General features: G+C 36.5%; 2 protein-coding genes across 22 annotated transcripts in view; both read left to right on the forward strand.

The window, feature by feature from the left end:
* Positions 1–4,522, forward strand: part of LOC121869320 (intersectin-1-like) — a 126,777-nt gene extending 122,255 nt beyond the window's left edge. For 19 of the 20 annotated variants that reach the window (XM_042370588.1, XM_042370591.1, XM_042370587.1 and 16 more), the window contains 2 exons: positions 2,493–2,663; positions 3,296–4,522. In XM_042370588.1, coding sequence (XP_042226522.1) covers positions 2,493–2,663; positions 3,296–3,453 — 329 coding nt within the window. In that variant the 3' untranslated portion in view covers positions 3,454–4,522. Of the gene's footprint in view, positions 1–2,492; positions 2,664–3,295 lie in introns of those variants that run through there. The other variant, XR_006089532.1, reaches the window with a different exon arrangement.
* A 5,816-nt stretch (positions 4,523–10,338) lies between these two features.
* LOC121869321 (pre-mRNA-splicing factor 38A-like) lies at positions 10,339–19,203 on the forward strand. 2 transcript variants are annotated; one of them, XM_042370609.1, is made up of 7 exons: positions 10,339–10,538; positions 13,961–14,120; positions 14,666–14,878; positions 15,257–15,409; positions 17,491–17,574; positions 17,769–18,157; positions 18,773–19,203. In XM_042370609.1, the coding sequence occupies exons 1-7, from the start codon at positions 10,409–10,411 to the stop codon at positions 19,042–19,044; spliced, it is 1,401 nt and encodes a 466-aa protein (XP_042226543.1). In that variant the 5' UTR covers positions 10,339–10,408; the 3' UTR covers positions 19,045–19,203. The 2 variants fall into 2 exon arrangements, with proteins under 2 accessions (XP_042226543.1, XP_042226542.1); XM_042370608.1 differs by having other exon boundaries at positions 10,341–10,538; positions 17,488–17,574.
* The last annotated feature ends 2,286 nt before the right edge of the window (positions 19,204–21,489 follow it).

Below are 21,489 nucleotides of genomic sequence, written 5' to 3' on the forward strand. Positions count from 1 at the left end.
ATTATATTTTTGCCACCCAGGCCCCAATGTGGGTCAGTGACTTGTGCCCAGGTAGGCTAATATTAAAAAAAATAAAAATAACCATTCTGAAAACCGAAAAATTCCGAAATCTGAAATGCCTCTGGCCCCAAGGATTTCGGATAAGGGATTGTCAACCTGTATCTGAAGTTTTACATTCACATTGATTTTGGTCAAAATTTTTGTTACCTCCATCTCACTCCTAAACACAGTCTTTATAAAAGTGGGAACACTGATAACAGCTTAATATTCTTTGACTCCCAATCACAGTTCTCTCTATAGGATTTTATGCTTTCTAAGTCAGTCACCTACACACTGCTAAACGCTTCCTGGTTGTCCATCCACCTCATATTTAGTGCCTCCTAATACCTTATTTACATCTCCTTGTTCTGCCCCTCGCTCTTCTTCCAACTACTTCTAAATCATACTATACCCTGTACTTTCTTTTTACTAATTAATCATATCTCATTCTCTCACTGCATCCACACCACCTACGCAACCTGGTTAGTTCTGTCTGGGCCTCCTTTCATTTGTACAGGGTGCACATAGTCACATAATCCCCTACCTGGCAACTTCAGAGAATATAAATTGAAACTATGGTGGTTATAAGAGTATAAATTTGTAAATACACCTTATTTGCATTCATCACATATGTACATTGTGTGGGAACAATCATTATTGTCAGTCGCATCAGTTTGGGCACTGTCACTTTCGTATCACAGAATAATGCTTCTTTATGTCCTGTCTGATACAGTATTTGTTCCAACTTTGCTGGGGATTTTTAAAAATGCATTGCATGTAGCTTCCTTCATAACTCCTGTTGTCTAATAGTACACCTTTAATACATACTGTTCAATTGACTGGAAAATAACAGGTTGTGAGAAGTGAGTACAGTAATGAAACCTTGTGGGCACCCTATATATCAGGTTCCTTATTCTTTACATCTTCACTCCATATCTTGCTCTCAAGTACATACAATACATTACTACAAATACTTTCAACTTTCTCCCACCTCTTGCATCCAGGGTCAAAGATGTTCAACCATATGATAATGTCAGCTCAACTGTTCCCCTATACATCCCCACCTCTGTCTCATTTGACATACTAGTTTTCTTAATCCATACGTTTTTCACTGTACTTGTAACTTTTTTCCCCACAGCCACTGTATGGTTCACTTTGTCACTCTTGTTCTCTTTACTGTCACAGGCACTCCTAATTACCCCAAATATCGTACTGCTTCCCTTCAAGTTAATATTCATTTGTCTCCTTTCTTTGTTTACATTCAGTGCTTTTCATTCTCATTCACTATGAGCTTTCTCCTACTGATTGCTTCTCTAAATTATTTAATTAACATCTGCAACTTTTTTCTGGATCAACCACCAGGCAATTTCATTTACAAAAAGCCCCAACTCATCTTTTTGTATTCGTCCTTAATTACAGTAAACTTGAATCCCTTCCATCACTCTTGCTACCTATATTATATATAAATACTGAACAACAATGTCAGCATTACACTTTCTTAGTGTTGTGCCATTTTCACTGGGAACCAATTCTCCTCCAGCTGACACACAATAACATGTGCGTCACTCTAGTAAAGCTTTGGGCAGCATTCTTCATATTTTTGTATTTGTCTCACGTAAGTACAGAACAGTATTTTCATTGCTGTACTGTACTGTACTGTACTTCCCATAAAGCTTTTCTGGCATATTCTTACTAAATTTATATTTACCTCTATAAACTGTACTGTACAATAATTTACCTATTATTTCACCACTTTCTTAGTTCTCAAGAACTTCCATCTCTTTTACTGTTATCTATCTGCCCAACTCATTAAACCAAATATGACAATGGGGTTCTCTGCCCTTTTTTGTGTTTTCAGTATCTCTTCAGATTATATTTATAATCCTCTCATTATTGTTGTATAATGTTAAAACAACTATAATAATTACCCTTAAATGGCTATATTAGAGGTTCAAATTTGAAACTACAGGATATGCCATTTTTTGAAACTCAACTGAGATTTCTTGTTCAATGTATGTTTAAGTTTAGGGGTTCAAAGTTGCATGACACTACCAGCATTTTTAGGCCAATAGACATACTATAATGTATTTACAGACCACACAAATTTACAGTTTTGAAGAACAGTATTATGCCAACTTTGAATTTCCGACAGTATTCCTTAGCTAAATTTTTTGCTCCTCTCTCTCTCTCACCTCATCATAAATCAGAAACAAAGTTTAAACAAAATTTTCTTTGCCATTTTGTTATTGATTATTCATCTCATATTTCACATCAGGAAATAATTAATATGATATCTTACTCCCCTAAAATTTGATAATGTACAATACGTATTAGGATTTTGGGAAAACCTTTTGTATATACTGTACAATAGGCAATTTTGCTTTTCAGTTTTGTAGGCTTTAATACAAATTTGCCATTTTTATAAGGTTAACAATATACGCACGTTTTTTTAGGTACTCTCCAATCATTTTGCGAGGTAAGTTTGGGGTCACAGGTTCACCGGACAAGCATAGCCGTATCCCCTCATCCAAAATGGGACTCTACCATGCAGTTTTTGGTTAAATCGCTGTCAGAAGATGTCCTCTGCATTACAGTATATGAAAAGGGTTACTTCAAGCCAAATGGTAAGTTTTATTGTTCATTGTACAGATATATGCAGTATTGTAGTATATTTACTCTTTTCTAGTTCTGTAACTTACAGTACTAACTGTATACAGTCCTTGAAAATTTGGTTAACTTTAGTTATTTCTTTTGATGTACATCTTAACAACTTTAATGACTTAGGTTGCCTCCAACATAATTTTGTATTTCTTTGTAATTTGAATGTTACAGTTCCTATCTAAAATTCATTAGTACCATCGACTTTTCTGTCAAACCACTAACATTCCAGTCAGACTTAAAAGATGTACAGTAGAGGATTTTCCTCTCTGTAGCACAAATGATCTTAGATAAAAAACTGGCATCATATCTATTGTTAAATAGCTAACTAAATTGTCAGTACTACCACATCAAGAGGTCAAATTCATGTACAGTACTCTGTCAATGAGCTTAATTTTTGTGTCCATGTACTGTATATGTAACAGTGGCTGAATATGATCCATATTTCTGCATGTTTTATAATAAACCTCACAATTTTGGACAAAAGTGTTTTTGAATTAGTCTGTGGGACTATTGGATATGTGTTTTTACATCATTATCAATTCCAGCAGACTCCATTTTCTGTATTACATAATGTTAGTGGCACGACTATTTTCAGAATTCCTGGGACGAACAGAGATCAAAATCCACCAAGTTTATGAAGAATCCAAGAGTGAGCCGAGTGCACAGCCACAACTTCACAAACTCACACTTCAAGAAGTCAAATCTGGAGAAGTTATTTTAAAAATATCACTTCAACTTTTTGATCGATCATAGTACTGTAGTGACCTTTAAATTTGTACATTTTATCAAAGTATGATTGAAACCAGTTCTAGAAACATATGCAAATACAAAATTTTTGATCCAGATACACATAGATTTTAGATCTAAAGACCCATAGCATTTAATTTATTTTCATCTTTTAAAATTCATAAAAGTGAAGTTGAAAATTGTTTCTTACAAATATTACAGCAACTATAATGAAGCAAATGTGAGGCCTTCAGTAAAATAAGTTATTATTATGAAGTACTGTACTGGTATATTACTGAGTAATTTTTTTAATATATATTTTTTATCCCCCAAATCAAAATTTTTGGGTAGGGGAAATAGTTTTGATACTGTCTATCCATCCAGCCTTCTTTCTGCCTGTGTGTTTACCCAATCATCCATCTATTCTCCTGTCTGTCTGTCCGTCCTTAACAAATGTTTTTTACACTGATATCTTTCCTTGAACTCAATGGAATAATTTCAAATTTAAAGTGAAAATGTATTTTGACAGGTTACTGACAAATGAAGAAGTACTGAGGTAAAAATGAAATACTTTGGTCATATAATTAGGAATGAGGGGATAATAACAGAAATATTAATGGCATAGTTGAGGGTAGGAGGGCCAGGGGAAGGCAGAGACTGGGATGGGTGAATGAAATTAAAAACTGGGTCCCCAGAGAGATAGAAAACCTTAGAGGATTGGTAAAAACAGCCCGAGAACATTTGGAGTGGAGGACTGTGGTTGCCAACCCTCGGATATGAAGATGGCACTCTAGTTGATTAATTACTCGAGACTGTTGGGTGTGTTGTAGCCAATTAATTTACACCAATAGCCAATGGAGGTGAGGAGTTACACCACTTCCAGTTTCTCTCACTGATGTATGTAGAGCATTATTGTATGGTCTTTCCAGTCAAACATATTCATTATTAGATATGCAATAAACTCTCATTATATCACAGCAATGAGTAACATGGTTCACTATAAATATTTACATTACAGTAGTACCCCGATTTACGCGGTCAATTGAACCCATGGGTTACCGCGGAAAGTAAAAACCGCGTAAAGTGAACAACAGAACATATGGGATTAATTCCAATAGAGATTGGCCCGACCCCCAACTTCACTTTTTCAGACACAATACCTACGTTGTAGTAAAAATTACATCTTAATTTTATGATGGTATGCACACAATTAATAATTAAGAGAAATATCAATAATATTAGTTTTTTAACACTTACATTAGTAGAAAAGATGGCTGGGCACACGGGGATGGGGGGTTGGTTCCGAGGCAGAGGGCAGATTATTGGCCCTCACCTGTATCACTTGTATCAATTGTATCACTATCCACCACAGAGACTTGCAGGGCCTCTTTGTCAAACCCCTCAAAGTCCATATAAGTCCATATCCTCACTATCACTGACTTAGGCCAGCTGTGGTGGGTGGCGGGTGAAGAACTCAGTAATGTTTTGATGACTGGGCGACCTTGTGCGCATCCTGCCCGCACCGCTTCCCGCGTATATGAGTAGATGCACCGCGTAAATGAGAAATCGCGGAAAGTGAAACCGCGTGAAGCGGGGTAATACTGTGTGTATATATATATATACAGTCATCCCTCGCTTTACGCCGTCCCACTTTATGCGTTTCCACGTTTACGCGGTACCCTGCCGAATACAGAATGCTCACTTTCCGCGGTGTGTGTGTACCCTTTTACGCGGAGAGCGGCGCGAGCAGGGTGCGCACAAGGTCGCCCAGTCATCAAAACATTACCGAGTTCTTCACCCGCCACCCACCACAGCCGGCCCAAGTCAGTGATAATGATAGTGAGGATATGGACTTTGAGGGGTTTGACAAAGAGGCCCTGCAAGCCTCTGTGGTGGATAGTGATACAATTAATACAAGTGATACAGGTGAGGGCCAATAATCTGCCCTCTGCCTCGGAACCAACCCCCCATCTCCGTGTGCCCAGCCATCTTTTCTACTAATGTAAGTGTTAAAAAACCTAATATTATTGATATTTCTCTGTGTGAAATGTGTTCAGTGAAGCAATTAATCCCATATGTTATGTTGTTCACTTTAGTTTCTCACTTTACGCGGGCCGCCGTGGGTTGAATTAACCGCGTAAAGTGAGGGTTCACTGTATATATATATATATATATATATATATATATATATATATATATATATATATATATATATATATATATATATATATATAGTAAAATCATTCCAGCAACAGGTGTTTTGAATGCACATTGTGTCTGAGAACCAAACAGTTTTATTATGCGCCTCTTGAAATACTGTATACAGTACAGTATACTGTATCATAAAAATTACATTTTAAAACATTGAATATCTTCAATATCATCATTTGCTAGTACAGTACAAAACAGGTACCCCATTTTATTAGTAGTGAAATATATAGCCTCGTGTTTTGAATTTCATATATAAATTACAATGGGCTGGTTACGGGAAACCCATCTATATCTTATGCTGAAAGCCTTTTTATCTTTCCAGCATTTTTAAAGTTGTTGTTAGACTGTCAAAATCTATCCTAATACAGTCTTCTTAACCCAAACTGACAAACTTTGCAAGATAGATGTAATTTCTTAGTATGATAATGCGCAAGAAAATTGACTTGAATTATTTTGTATAAAGCTTAATACTGTACTGAGTTAAGACATAATAAACACACACACACCTTCATTATTCTGTTATATAATAGTCTTCATGCAGTCATCTGTCACCATATAGAGCTAAATGGAATACTTAATTAAGATTTATGGTGAGTGCTAGATAAATCAGCATATATGTGTACCTGAATCATACTTCTAAAAAAACAGTTGGTTAGAGGACAATATTTAAAAAATTAGGTTTTTCCAGAAACTAAGATTTTAAAGCTTTATGACTTTTATACTGTCTGTATATCTTGTACAGTATGCACTGCCAAGCCTGTGTGTATCCTCAATTTTGTTCTTCTTTCCCTACATGGTTAATTGTATGCTTTTAAATTTTTTATATGAATGAAAGAGTGACATATTACTATCCTATTATGAGCATAACAGATGAAATTCTTTATAATGTCTTTTTAAGAACCACCCAAATATTGTACAGGTACAGTACTTTATTCCTAATATTGTACTTGCTAAAATCGACCAATTTTCTGAAAAGCAATCATCACTGGAATCACTCCAAAAGTGCAAATCCCTCACAGTTGTATTTATATGTGACTGCAATAAATCTTTGTATCTATAACTACTGATCCAAAAATAAACATAAAGTGAACAGTTCATATGTCATCCTGTGAGAAAATAACTTTTTACTGTACAATATAATACCATCAGTAACTATCCTAAAAGGATGTATGTATTGTAAAATCATATTTATAAAGATTTATATCATAGACAAATATGACAATCATATATTAAAGTTTCACATTATAATGAGATGCATTGTTAATAATTATCCAAAGGTTATCATTGGAGAGTCCACTACTCTGTGGAAAAAAATAAATTCTGTTAGTACAATACAGTATTAAGCTTTAGTAAGTTTTGGCCGAGTGAAATTCTCAATCCATGTTCCCATAGCTGTTGGTCAGATTAAACAATGTTTATATAAAAAGGTGTAAGAACTTTGATAACTCATTAATTATACATGCTAGGATATTGTTTCACATAGTAGCACTTTGTATTTTCTGCAGCTGGAGTGGATTGACAAATAATTTGTAATGTTCATGATAAAATTGTATCTGTGTAAATAAATAAAATTACATTCAAGGCATCTCCATTATCATCTTAAAGCAATGTGAAGCTTTACAAACCTGTTATTAACACTTTCAGGCCTGATTTTCAAATTTCCCACCATCCATAGGTTAGTGAAGTTTGAAAATATAGTATCTAGAAAAAAAATGGGATTTAGTTGTTTAACACATAAAAACAATAATTAGAAACAAATAACAGGCAATTCTAAGTCAGAATCAGAGTGTACACCCTTCCTGCTTAACAGATTGAGACTTGGATTGACAGCCAAGATATTGTAGACAGATTGTGGGCATAAAACAAAATAACTTCCCATATCTATAATTCTGTATTAATTATATTTTAGGCTTGTAAGATGCACTCATATTTCAGCAGGGAATGTTTAGGAAAAATCCTTTGAGTGTACTGACAATTTCGTGCCCTTAATCACCTCACACTGCTTACGATCATGCAGGAAGTCTCCGATCCATGCTAGGACACTTCCCCAAATCCTGTATCGTTCCAATCTAATTCTCAGCCTTTCATGAGGTATGCTTTCGAAAGCCTTGGCAAAATCTATATAATATATATATATATATATATATATATATATATATATAAACAGGAGCGTCCCGGCATAAAACCGTGTTGGCAATCCTTTACAAGATGTTCCATCATGGCATGTCTTATAATGCTCTCAAGTACAGTACTTTACATACTATTCTGGTCAGGCTCACTGGTCTATAATTATTCGTGGAGTGATCACTCTTCTTGAAAATCTGACTCATAGCCATTTTCCAATCACAGTCTTCTGATTCCAAAACTTAAAATCCTAAAAATCGCTGGATAACCACAACACTAATTTTACATATGTTAGGTTCGGTTTTGTTAGGTTTGGTGTGATTAGCAGTAGAAATGAAGGTCAGATTTGTTCAAAGCATAAAAAATCGGAAAATATAATTTCAACTTAAAATTTTTTTCAAAAACGAAGATTTTCATTTTTGTTTATTTTCTCTTTAAGTAATCATGAGCGGGCAAAATGCCATAGAACAAACGATAATTTTACCAATGTTCTGGCTTGGCCAGCATACCCTCCTCGTTAGTTATAAGGTCCAGAGGCTTGGATGTTTGCTCTCCTCTGTAATGAGTCGTGTCTTTAACATTTTGGAACATTTTTTTAGTTTAACAAATTTATTGGCAGAGCTTGTAGTACAGTTTGCCTATTCTGAGTAATTCAGTCAGGTCTTGACACTGAGGGTGGTATCACTTCTCACTGCCACGCAGGACAGAGGTTCATACACAAAGAAATACATCATATTCACGCAGGACAGAGGTTCATACACAAAGAAATACATCATATTCATTAACAGCTATAAATGTATAGAGGTCAGATTCATATGGGTAATGTTACTGTTCACTGCCATGCAGGACAGAGGTTCGTACACAAAGAGATGCATCATATTCATTGACACTATATATAGGTCAGATTCATGTGGGTAATGCCACTGTTCACTGCCATGCAGGACAGAGGTTCGTACACAAAGAAGGAAATACATCATATTCATTAGCAGTATATATAGGTCAGTGGATCACATACATTGGAGTCATATTCTAATTGAAGACTAATCAGTGTGGGCTAGCAAATTTGGGATAAACAGCAAGAATGTCCTCAAGCACACCTGATTCAATGAAGTAATTACATAGTTCAAAATACAATAAGTCAGGTGGCCTGAAGTCTTTGAATATGTCACAATCAATAATATAGTGTTCAAGTGTATGCTTTAAAGGTTTATCACAAAGTTTACATGCTGAGTGTTCCGGTATGGGTACAGCGTTACTAACTTGCCAGATGTGTCTGTATCCTAGCCTAATTCTGGCCACGACTACATCACATTGTCTGGTTCTGTCCTTATGCTGGCCATACCGGTACCTCTTGTCACAAAATTTGTCATATTTACTAATGCTACAACTGTCAGGTCTCTCTGCATTTCTCACTTCGGGTCCAACTAATTACCCAAATGTAGCCGCAATGAAGTCAAATAATGGTCCTACATGAATAAATCGGACTGCCAATCACTTCTCGACTAGTATTTGGTGTCACAAAGTCACAAAAAATTGGAAAACGTAATTTAATCTGAGTTAATAGATCGCGTGCATGTACCGAGGGAGCGAGTAATTACCCAAATGTAGCCGCAATGAAGTCAAATGATGGTCCTACAAGAATAAATCGGACTGCCAATCACTTCTCGACTGGTATTTGGTGGCACGAAGTCACAAAAAATTGGTAAACTTAATTTAATCTGAGTTAATAGATCGAGTGCATGTACCTAACCTAACCTAACCTAACCTAACCTAACCTCGACTAGTATTTGGTGTCACGAAGCCACAAAAAATTGGTAAACTTAATTTAATCTGAGTTAATAGATCGAGTGCATGTACCTAACACACCTCAGATTAAAGTAAGTTTTCCAATTTTTTGTGACTGTGACACCAAATACGGTCAACATTTTCTTTCTTACACGCCTCATTGGCCAGTCTATCAGCAGAAAATTGTCTCAGTTTCTACAAAAAGAGTAGCGGGATTATTTAGGTCATTTGGCGTGGTTTCATTTCTCCAGTCGATGTGGCCATAGTTAAAATTCCCCATGACATGGAGGTGGCTGGGAGTAGGGATGTCTATTAAGGCGTTGTCTATTAAGTTTTTTAAGTTCCTTTAGTTTAATAAGCTACAGTTTGGTGATCTATAGATACACCCCACAATAAGTAAGTCTCTCCCCTTTAACTTAATTTGACATCACTTTGATTCTTCAAAAACATCCTCCCTCTGTAAAATCTCCAGGCTGCTGTTATACAGTACTGGTTTAGATTCATTGTTAGGATAGAATATTAAGAACAAATATCAGAATAAAGGTTAGATGGCTTTTTCACAGAATAAATAAAAATAAGACGTTACATACCTACTCTTATCCATTTACCTCTTACCATCTCAATGTAATACCTGATTTTCTCTCTTTTTAATATTTATTCCAGCGAGTACCGTTTTTATTTATAATCTAGAATGCATCCACTTTTAAATATAGTCCAACACTCATTATTCAATTTGAATTAAACTAATTTAATTACGAGTTAAGGAAAGTTGTGGTTCGGGTAATGGGTTGAGTGGTAGAGTCAGTCAGCGCCTCGGTCAGTGTGTTGAACCAGCGCGTCGGTCAGTGTAGTGTTGGTAAACATGGCGAACCGCACGGTGAAGGATGCTCAGTCAATTCATGGCACTAATCCTCAGTATTTAGTGGAGAAAATTATAAGAACCAGAATATACGACTCCAGGTATTGGAAGGAAGAATGTTTTGCCTTATCAGGTGAGTTAGGAAATTGTGACCCTCGTAAAAAATTAGGTTCTCCAACTTAGCTTGAGAGGTCGAGGTAACTTGATGTCTTGGCATTTCGGGTTTATTACAGTTGGTAATTATATAGGACTAACCCGCGAGCCAAATAGATTGAAAACTATTACAAAACGTCTGATTTTCAGTGTTAAATTGAAGTGGACACTGTTGTAGTTTGTGGAAATATGTTAAAAATTTATATTTTTTAAATAAACGCTACTTTACATTATTGGGTATGAAGAACAGACCTAACCAACCAAACCAAACAAACCTACCTATTACTTAACTTCTCCGGTATATTAAACAGAAAGAACTTACTTTGATATGGTGAAATTTGAGACACTGGACGTGAGATGATATGGCTGCATCGGCACATTGCAGCCCTAGCGGGTTAGACCTATACATTATCCTTACAGTTTCAGCCACAACACAGTTAGAGCAATTTTGTGGGTCAATTTTCATTAATGCACCGGTCTTTGTTTGGATATTAAAAATATGTTTTCCATTGTTATTTGATGAGTTTAGAACGAATTTGATATTCATTTCAGCAGGAAATCAATAGTTTTTTTTAGTTTCCTCCCCCCCTACCCTACCAATAAATCTTAAAGAAAATGTATTTTTTTAGTAAATCACAAATAAAAAGCAACAAACCAGCAAACCCAAACCTAACCTAACCTAACATTATTTTTCAGATGAAACTGCAATTTACATAAAATAATCTCTATCATAATGTCGGCACAGCTCTTCCCACCTGTTCAGCCATATCTGGTTATTCTGATACTGAAAAATCAAATCTCCGCTCCCGACGCACTGTTCATTGGCTAAGACATAAGAACATAAGAATGGAGGAAACTGTAGCGGGCCTATTGGCCCATACTGGGCAGTCCCATTTACACCCAGCCCCTATTGCTCATAAATCCAACCAACCTATGTTTGAAGCTATCCAGTGTATTCGAGTTAGTGATGATATTTGGTAACTTGTTCCTGTCGTCCACTACTCTATTTCCAAACCAATGTTTACCTATTTCGCGCCTAAATCTAAATTTGTCTAATTTAAAACCATTGTTACGAGTTTGCTCCTGGTTGGAAAGTTGAGTACCTTTGTAATGTCCCCTTTGTTTAGCCCTGACTTCCATTTGTACACCTCGATCATGTCGCCCCTCACTCTACGTCTCTCGAGGGAGTGCAAATTAAGATGCTTTAACCTGCTTAAGAAGCCAACACGAGGGTAAGGAGCATTGCGTGATGGGTGGTCAGACCTTCTCTGTGAGATTTAAACAACAAATGGCGACACTTGTGACTGACCAAATCTAATACAGTAATATTGAAAAATTAATATCTCAGTTATCCTTAATATCCGGCAGAAATATCACAAAAGAAAAAGGTCTTACAATTGTGTAAAAATTGCAAAAAAACATATTAATAACAGCGAGAGAAATACCGGTGCAAGATCGAATATTCACCATTTTGTGTTTCCCATTCTGTAGTTATATCTTGAGTATATATTTGGTAAGATTGCAGATTACAGCTACCGAAGAATTTGATAAAAAAAATTGTTTTCTGATGGTTTTTGATGCTTTTATCGGAAATCACTCGCTTTGAATTTAGCCCCCCTCATAATAGTTCTATCGATTGCGTGCTCTGAATTCCTGGTACTCTGTGCTAAGTTTAGTCTGTGGCATTTTATAAGATAACAACTTTAAACCTAAATCTACCTTCACCCAGCCTGGGAGGGAGGGAGGGAGGGAGGGAGGGAAGTTAAGTGTCCTCTCATAATTTTGTCATGACTAAAGGAGGTGCCGGACCATCAGTTCCCGGATAACCAGTGGTGTACCTGTATGTATATAATTTTAGATCCATGTGCCTCAAATAAAGTTTTAATAAAAAAAGCCTCAAAAAGCCTGACGGTTAATACCATTGTTGACATCGGCCCATCCTATGTGAGGCCAAGATTACCGAAATGGGCCGAATTCACTTGTATCCCCTAAAAACCTCAATATTCAGTTAGGTGGTGGCAACTGCTAAATATTAACCATATCTTGTCAATAGAAACAACCTTTTCTAATACCACTTCCGTTGCAAATGGATTTTAACCGAGAAAGTAAATTCACGTAAGACATTAACATAAATCTGCAGTCACTGCGTGTCGTCCGTTTTTTTACAGACGACATGTTCAATCTGAGCCATATTGCACTGTACTGTACTGTACTGTACGGTCATTTTTCGTTAACCACCCATCACCTTTTTATGATTTATTTCTCATACCGTTTAATAGATATCTTCGAGAAATGAAGGAATATACTTGAATTTAGTGAGGCATTACAAAAATAAACGCGAAATTCGCGATTTATTTGTTGTAATAATCACAAATTTTTCTAAGTCCCAATTTGATGTTATGGTGACACTCAACGTCGCTCTTGTTCGTTCATTGGGGATCCGGGGGGTAAAGCCCCCTGGCTAAATAGGGCGTTTTTATTTTTTTACCTTACTATGACTTAACCTAACCTAACCTTCTTAATCATAACCTAACCTAAACAGTCGAACGTGTTGTCACACCTGAAGTCACATAGTGGCTGGTGCGGAGAATGATCGAGAGTTCAATAACTTTCCTCGCTGACAAGAACTAACTTCCATAACAAAATTTTCTTTTGGGTATTAATCAATTCCACAATTTTGGTTTCAGTTTCCACAATACAGTATTTGTTGCTTTTCAATGAAAAACGATCGTATAATGTACAAAAACATAATTTTTTTTTTACTTCATGATTTTCAACTTGGAAGTTGAAAAAACAAATTTGTTAGCATTTCCACAAAATTAAAAGACTGTCCATTGCATTAAGCATCAAATATTGAGTAAAATGAAATCAAAATATTCTAACAAACTGGCAACAGTTAAAATGCAAATATTAGTCTACATTTAGGTGAAGTTCAAGTTTAGGAAGGTTAGTTTAGCTGCTATTTTTTTTTTACGATAAATTATATAACAGCATTTATGACACCATAGCTCTGTTTATACCTGGGCTGTTGTTATGCTGTAGATGTGAACCAGCCAAGCTAACCTAATTTACCTAATACAATACTGTACAGTATTACATACGGTAATAATCTTAAAGTATGTTATGTTAAAGTTAACTAAGGTTTGGTAAGATAGTTGAGTTTGGTTAATTTGTTTTGCCTGTTTTGATAGAAATGCATAAATTACAATTCCCGAGGTGGGTACATGAAGTTCTTATGGTAAGGAACAAATATTTCTTTTATACATTTTAGTTCTCACTGATCTCTGATTTATTTATTTGCCAACTGACTATTGGAAGTGCCCCAAAATGTAACAATTAAAGAACACACTTCTTTATAAGTTGGCATTTTTCATATCTGAAAATTTGTAATTTTCATTTCAGCGGAATTACTAGTGGACAAGGCGATGGCTTTGAGATGTATTGGTGGAGTATATGGTGGCAACATCAAGCCAACACCCTTCCTCTGTCTTGTGCTGAAGATGCTGCAAATTCAACCTGAGAAGGACATTATCATTGAATTTATCAAACAAGATGAGTTTAAGTATGCTTTTTTTTTTTTTTTTACATTTTGTGTAAACTTGTCAATCTTGCTTTGATTTGTTTCATAGTAAAATTACAGTTATGATCTACCCGTTAAATAATACAGTACAGTAGCTATAAATTTATCAAAAGTCTTGTAGGAAGTAAAATTGAACATTTGATATAACCATTGATAATACTGTACCTACTGTAGATTGGTTTAAGGGATGAGAAGAGCTGCAGCCTATGGTATACACTGTTATTCTCTGAAAAGGGGATTTGCATATACAGTACAATACTGTACTGTATAGCCCTAAAGGTGGGTACAGTGCAGTACAGTATTTAGCAATTTTGAAAAAATTATCTAGAAAATTGAAGGAGTACTTTCTGTGTCACTGTAGATATTTTTGTTGTTATTGTATAGTTTTAAAGACAAAGGTGATGTACAAATAGATACCCGACATCTTAGAACCACTAACAGATGACAGAGTATATCAGGATAATACAAACTCAAGAAGTGGATACAGTCTTACTCCAGAGTTGATAATGTTATATTTTTTTTGTCAGGTATGTTCGTGGGTTGGGAGCATTTTATCTGAGGTTGGTGTATGGTTCTTTAGATTGCTACAAGTACCTTGAACCCCTACTCAATGACTATAGAAAACTACGTCTTATGGATCGTTCTGGCCAGTATCAACTTGCTCACATGGATGAATTTATTGATAGTTTACTGCGAGACGAGCGTTCCTGTGATATAATTCTACCCAGAGTTCAAAAAAGGTAAGTTTTTAAGGATTTTCTAAGACTTTTTGGGTCCTCTAAACTGTTGATGTAAGTACATACAGTAATTATTGTATCTGTATATAATATTTAAGTCATATAATAAAGTGAACAGTCAAAGTTTAAGAACTTATAGCTTATATGGGTGTGCATAGGAGCTTATCAGTGCTAAAGGCATTTCTCTATTGGGAATCATGCATATATAAATTTAATTAGTGTTATTCATGAATGAATTTAAGTAGAGTATGAATTGTAACAAAGATGTGTATTGTAATGTTACCATGATTGTTCAGTATATGAGTATCATACATATATAAATTAGGCATCACATTTTGAACCTTAGAATATGATTTATTTAACCAATATTCTTTAATGCAGATGGGTTCATGAAGCTAACAATGAACTTGAGGGTCGGGTGTCCCTGTTGGACGATGATCTGGATGACCTGGAAAGTGAGAGTGATGAGGAGGAGCTTCTTCCACCACCAAGGCCAAGGAATGACCCAGTTGAACCAATGCGGACAGCACCTAGGTAATTGTGTGCATTTACCACATTCTTCTGTTTGATGTAGATATCAGTCTCATATGCTTCTCGGCTCGTGTTCATTTCTAAAGTTGAATACTCTGAACACATGCGTTTAAAAAGGTACATATGGCATTTATTCTGTATAACAATCAAATGTATACAGGTAACCCTGAGATACTGTATCCCGATATACAATATTTCACTTTAACGACGGTTATAAATTAACACTATCTTGCTCTATAGAGTCTATACGATCAAAACAACTTGCTTTAAAGATATCCATCGAATAGCCATTGATATCCCTTGGTCAGAATTTTTTTCTCTAGTGCAAACCATGGGTTGTTTTTACTCAAATTGATCGCCGTCTTGCAAGAATTCCAGCAATGCAAGTTATATTTTTTCTACATCAAGGCAGTAACATTTTATAAGGAAACAATATTTAACCCTATGCACCACACAGCTCCCTCTACCTTCACTTGTGAGTCTACCCACACGCCGCCACATGGCCAACCCATGCATTACAGCCCTGTGTCTGGTTCTTTGTCAATTGCAAACCTGCTAGTAAACCCGCCATCGCATGGTTCCACAATTATCGGCCAACATCGTACATTGTACCTATCATCATTTTTTTTCTTATATAATGAGAGGACAGCACTAACATTTAGATTGAACTGTGTTATGGTGACTGAAGTGATATTTTCTGTGTTTTTGTGACTGACTGTTGTTTTGAAAATGTGAGCACTGTCAGCTATCATTGTTTTTGTTATCATCGTTCGCTCTGTTTTTGTGACAAGTGCTTTTGCTCTGTTTTTGTGACTGTGAAGTGAGCAGTGTAACTTTGAAAATGTCTGGGATTAAGGCCAAGGCATCCAAGACAACCGTGAATCTTGACATTGTTAAGCAGCATAAGACTTAACAGAGGCTGTGTGGGAGTCAGAGTGACTTCTCCACTCCACCTACAAGAGTCCCCTTAGCCTTGAAGGGGACATGTGATGATGACCAGGCTTATCCAATATGATATGGTGAGTGTTGTTTAATTATTTTGTACTGATAGTAGTAGTGTAGGAAATTTTTTGTCGGTGATACATGTGTGTTTGGGGACTGGCTGGGAATGTATCCCATTGAACCCCATGTTATAATGCTCCATATTTACAATATTTCACCTAGCGATGGGTTTTCAGGATGGTAACCCCATCGTATCTCGGGGGTTACCTGTATATAAAAACTACCTACTATGACCAGAAGGTTGTTTTGGTCTTTTTGTGGCCAGCTGTCATTCTCTAGGTGGGTTGAATATACAGCTCCTCCCCGACTTACAACCTACTCGACTTACGACCACCCGCACTTACGACCTGCCGCAGTCGTACCAAAAATTTGGTAAAATTATGTATTTTCGAGTCCCAAAGTCAGTACACAGAAATTTTCGTTTGTAATTCACCTTAAAATGGCTGGCAAGCTTAAAAGTGAGAGTTTTGTGGTACTGAGAAGAAAAAGAGACACCCATTTTAGATTTTCTATGTATTATTTAAGCATTTCCGACTTACAACCTGGATTTGGGTCCCTAACCCCGTCGTAAGTCGGGGAGGAGCTCCTGTATAAAAATAGACAGTTAAAAGCCCAAGGTTTATTCCCCTTAGACAAAGAAGAAAGAGATTATTGAGCACTGATGTTACAGAAACATTGTGTATTTTCTGAGTCAGTTTTCCACTCACAGGAAAAAGTGAATGACTCATAGTTGTAATCTGTTACATGAATGAACCACATTTCTTAAAATTTTATATAAAGTTCACATAGTTCAAAGGCATTTGTCTATACTGAATCAAGATGGATTGACCTTTAAGCGATAAGTACTGGTATTACCTCATAGTTCATATGCAATAAAGGTTCCAGAAGAAAATGATTTCATAATCAATTCTCCATTTTGTGAAGCTATTGTTATATGTTTAGAATATTATTTATCTTACAGTATTGAAATAGGAGTTTTATCTGTACAATCCTATGAAGAATGTTATTAATTATATTAAAATTACCTTATATTAGATGTTGTATTACACTTTCATTGAAAAATATATTTTTTTTCTTAGCAGGGATGACCGCCACGGAAGAGGCCACTCTCCTTCAAGACGTTCTCCCCAGAGGGATATGAGAAATGACAGAGAAAGAGAAAAGAGGTTGGGTTTATATCATGATAATGGTATTTGTGTAGGTTTTGTTATTAATGGACTTGAAAAGGTGTTGACTGACTCATGTTGATTTAAGGTTTAAACAGAGATAAAGCCTTTAGGTTGCAGATACTTGTATTAGTGTTCATAACCTCGTTGTGTTGGTATTAATATATTGCCATCTGTTTTCTTTTTTATTACAGGCATCGCAGTAGAAGTCGTTCACGGGAGAGAGATCGAGGCATGGAAAGAGATAGAGGAATGGACAGAATAGAACGTGATAGAGGAATGGAGCGAGATAGAGGAATAGAAAGAGAAAGAGGGATGGATAGAGATAGAATGGATAGAGAGAGGGGGATGGAAAGAATGGAAAGAGACAGAGGAATGGAAAGAATGGATAGAGACAGAGGGATGGAAAGAATGGAAAGAGACAGAGGGATGGAAAGAATGGAAAGAGACAGAGGGATGGAAAGAGAAAGAGCTATGGAACGAGATAGGGGAATGGAACGTGAGAGAGGCATGGAAAGGGAGAGAAAGAGACATCGCAGCAGGTCAAGAGAAAAGCGCCACCGATCTAGATCGCGATCCCCTGGTTAGTATTACATTGTGTATGTTACCAATATTCAATTGGCCATCTCTTGTTTTCCAGCTGGTATTCTTCATGTGCATCCATGCCCAAAATATATCTTTTTTTATGCTTTTCCACCTCACTTTAGGTCATCTCCCTTTCTCTACTGTTATTCTCTACTCTTATCCTTCATAAACTTCTTTATTTTCTTCATATTTTTTCTTGAATCAAAACCTTTTCATACAATAAAGATTGGTAGCTGGACAGTTGCTCATTCCCTGATTTTTAGTATTCCACAGCTAGTAGGTCACCCCTTTCTACCTCTATGTCAATGTGGTGGTACACTATTTAATTTTTCAGAATTATAGTCAATATTTTGGACTAATTAGAGTGCGTAAAAACAAAGAGGGCTGCTCTATGCATGTTGTGAGTGTTTGGACTCGTGTCTTTTGACTACTTTTGTTTATTGTTTTTTTTCCCTGGTGCTCCAAAAAGGAAGCTAGAACACTATAATGAAACAGCACTATACAGCGGGGTATTACTGTATATGATGATGATGATGATGACTGTACCTTTTGCTAACTTGATTCCAATGTTTATACATTTTCTATGTGATGGTATTTACAAAATTATTTTTAGGTCATCATCTTCACCACCATCGAGATCGAGGTCGTGGAGGAGAAAAGGAACGTGACCATCGTCATGGAGAGCGTGCAGAGAGAGATCATGGCAAAGAAAGAAACAGAGATCACCGAGAAAGGGACCGTGATCGTGGAGATCGCAAAGAAAAGCATCATCGTAGTGGACGCAGTAAACGAGATAACATGATGGGGATGAGTAGGGAAGATTTGGAGATTGCAGAAGCTAATGCCCTTAGGGCTCGATTAGGTATGCCACCTCTCCGTCCATAGACAGAAAAACACAATTTCTTCCCAAATTGTTCTTGACATTTTTTCAAGTGTTTCTTCATTTGAAAGGAGAAAATTGTGATGATGATAAATAGTTCAGTGTTTACCATGTCCATGATTATTTAGATACAAATTTTTTTCATTAAAATTTTTGTAAAACAACTTGTGTGTCTGATTACTACTGGCTGTTTGTACAGATTTGTAAAAGTAATTTATAGGCTGCTTAATATAGTTACTGTCTTGGGGATTTTTTGGGGGTTATACCCTTCACCAGGCTGCTTCTCCTAGTACAGGCTCCTAATAAGGGCATTCTGTATCCTTGGACAATTCCCAATCATTCAGCCTGGGGTGATAAACAGTACTGTATAAACCAAAAGGATACACCAATCATATCCACCACCAGCCCAAAATGTGGGGATTTAGTGTAACAGCTATCCATTAGAAAGAGGAGGCCTTAATTATACACTTCTCAGTAAAGTTATGGCTTTGCCTCTTGTTCAGAACCCTAAAAATTTGCAGTATCTGGTCAAGTACCATTACAAGTCACTTTCTGTAAACTGGCTTACCCACTAAATAGCCAAATTCTCCCAAAAAGTAAGGTGTCTGATCCAAAGTAGACATCTTAGGGCAATGGTCCCCAACCCTTTGTAGGCTCTGGGCCACATTTATCAGTCTCTCCTCGACTTACGACGGGGTTCCATCCCGTCGACCAGGTCGTAAGTCGAAAAGGCAAAAATAATACATAGAAACTCTAAAATGGGTGTCTCTTTTTCTTCTCAGCAACACGAGAACTCACTTTTACGCTTGCTAGCCATTTTAAAGGGAATAACAAACAAAAATTTTGTCAGTACACAGCACGATCACTAAAGTCGGGACTCGAAAATACGTTGTGAAAAATATTTTATACAACCATGGCCGTCATAATTCGAGGAAAGACGGAGGGCGCCAAAACTTTGGATCTACATAAGAAGAAAAAATCTCATACTGTACAGTTATTTGCAGTTTTACACGTCAACCTGTTACCATTTACGTGTACATACTTTTTACATTTACTCTTGGGCAGGACATGTGTGTTTACCCCAGTGAGAAGGGTGGCTCTCTCTCTCTGGGCCTGGTCTGGGGTAAATACCCACGTCCTGTACACGACAGTTGTATCAAATTATTACTTATTTTCATTAATTTCACTCTTACAAAAAATCCCAAATAATTCAAAATTTTCTAATAAACCCTTGTGGGCTCCATAATATGGTTCCATGAACTGCAGGTTGGGGACCACTGCCTTATGGACTACCTGGTGTTATCAGTTTAATGACTTATTAATTTTTTTCATTGTGTAGGGTTTATTGTCATGTTTACTGATCTTTCTGAGACTGGATTAACCATCTTCCTGGGATGGTTAGTTTTATGGCCCCATGTTTAGGGACATGAAATATCACTGGCACAGTACCTCAGGTATGGTTATTTGCATGAGTAGCAGGCTTAATCCCAGTGCTTGATGACCCCAGAAAAACCACAAGCTGGTTGCTGGCTTGGGGTCACTGGGTTACCAAGCTCATTTGAGTTGCGAATCTTCATGTTAGACCTTACCCAAGTCAATAGGGAACTGGACACACTTGCATTTGATACTCATGATTAAATCATTCATAAACACAGCACTTGTGTCTCGACCTGCAGCCATTTACTCCTTAAGATCTATGCTGGGGGTTGGAATGGGCTTTTTAATTAGTTTGAGCTCTGCAGTGGTTGACAATGCTTATTGTTATATGTTTCTTTGAAGATGAGCAAAAGGTGTAGTACTTTTAGGAATCTTAAGGTTGTGAACTGCAAAATATTAGTTTATACAAAAGCATGTAAACTATGATTTTTTTCAAGAAGTGATCAGCAAGGGGGGAGACACCTTAAAGGGAAGAAATTGTACTGAATGCCCAAAGTTTCCCTGTATGTTTTGAGTTGTTTGTTCAAGTCTGTCTGATTGAATAGGGGGTCCCATCCTTCATGTATGTAATCAGAAGCCTGTCCTTTACTCTGGTGAGATTTAGAACAGGGAAGACTTCATGTATGTCCTTGTTCTCACATAGAAGCTCCAGTTTCAAATTGTTCAGGTGTTTTTGGTATAACCAAGCTTTTAGGGGAAGTTATATTTTGATGGTGATGGCATTTCTTAACTCCTAATGACCTATACAGTTCATAGGTGGTTCAGGCATCAGAAGCAGTTTCATCTGACTCGCTTTTAAAGGGCTCTCTACAGTTAACGTTTGTGGGGGTGTTATTACTGAAGGTATATGATGAGGTTTAAAGAGAACACTGGGACTGGATAGTAAGGGAGAGTTGAAAGCTTATATTATGTTCCCAAACCTGTTGGATAGAGAATACAAGAAAGGGCCAATCCTCCTAGGAGTATGTCTGAACTAATCCTGGAGCTTTTTGGAACCATCTCCTTTTTTCATG

The sequence above is a fragment of the Homarus americanus genome, unplaced genomic scaffold, assembly GCF_018991925.1.
Source record: "Homarus americanus isolate GMGI-L3 unplaced genomic scaffold, GMGI_Hamer_2.0 scaffold36734, whole genome shotgun sequence".
Classification (NCBI taxonomy): Eukaryota; Metazoa; Arthropoda; class Malacostraca; order Decapoda; family Nephropidae; genus Homarus; species Homarus americanus.

Excerpts from the sequence above, each read along its gene's own strand:
- LOC121869321 (XM_042370608.1), top strand. The coding sequence starts at position 10,409 with ATGGCGAACCGCACGGTGAAGGATGCTCAGTCAATTCATGGCACTAAT. Across the intron at positions 10,539-13,960 it reads AGAATGTTTTGCCTTATCAG|CGGAATTACTAGTGGACAAG; the intron begins GTGAGTTAGGAA and ends TTTTCATTTCAG. Across the intron at positions 17,575-17,768 it reads GACAGAGAAAGAGAAAAGAG|GCATCGCAGTAGAAGTCGTT; the intron begins GTTGGGTTTATA and ends TTTTTATTACAG.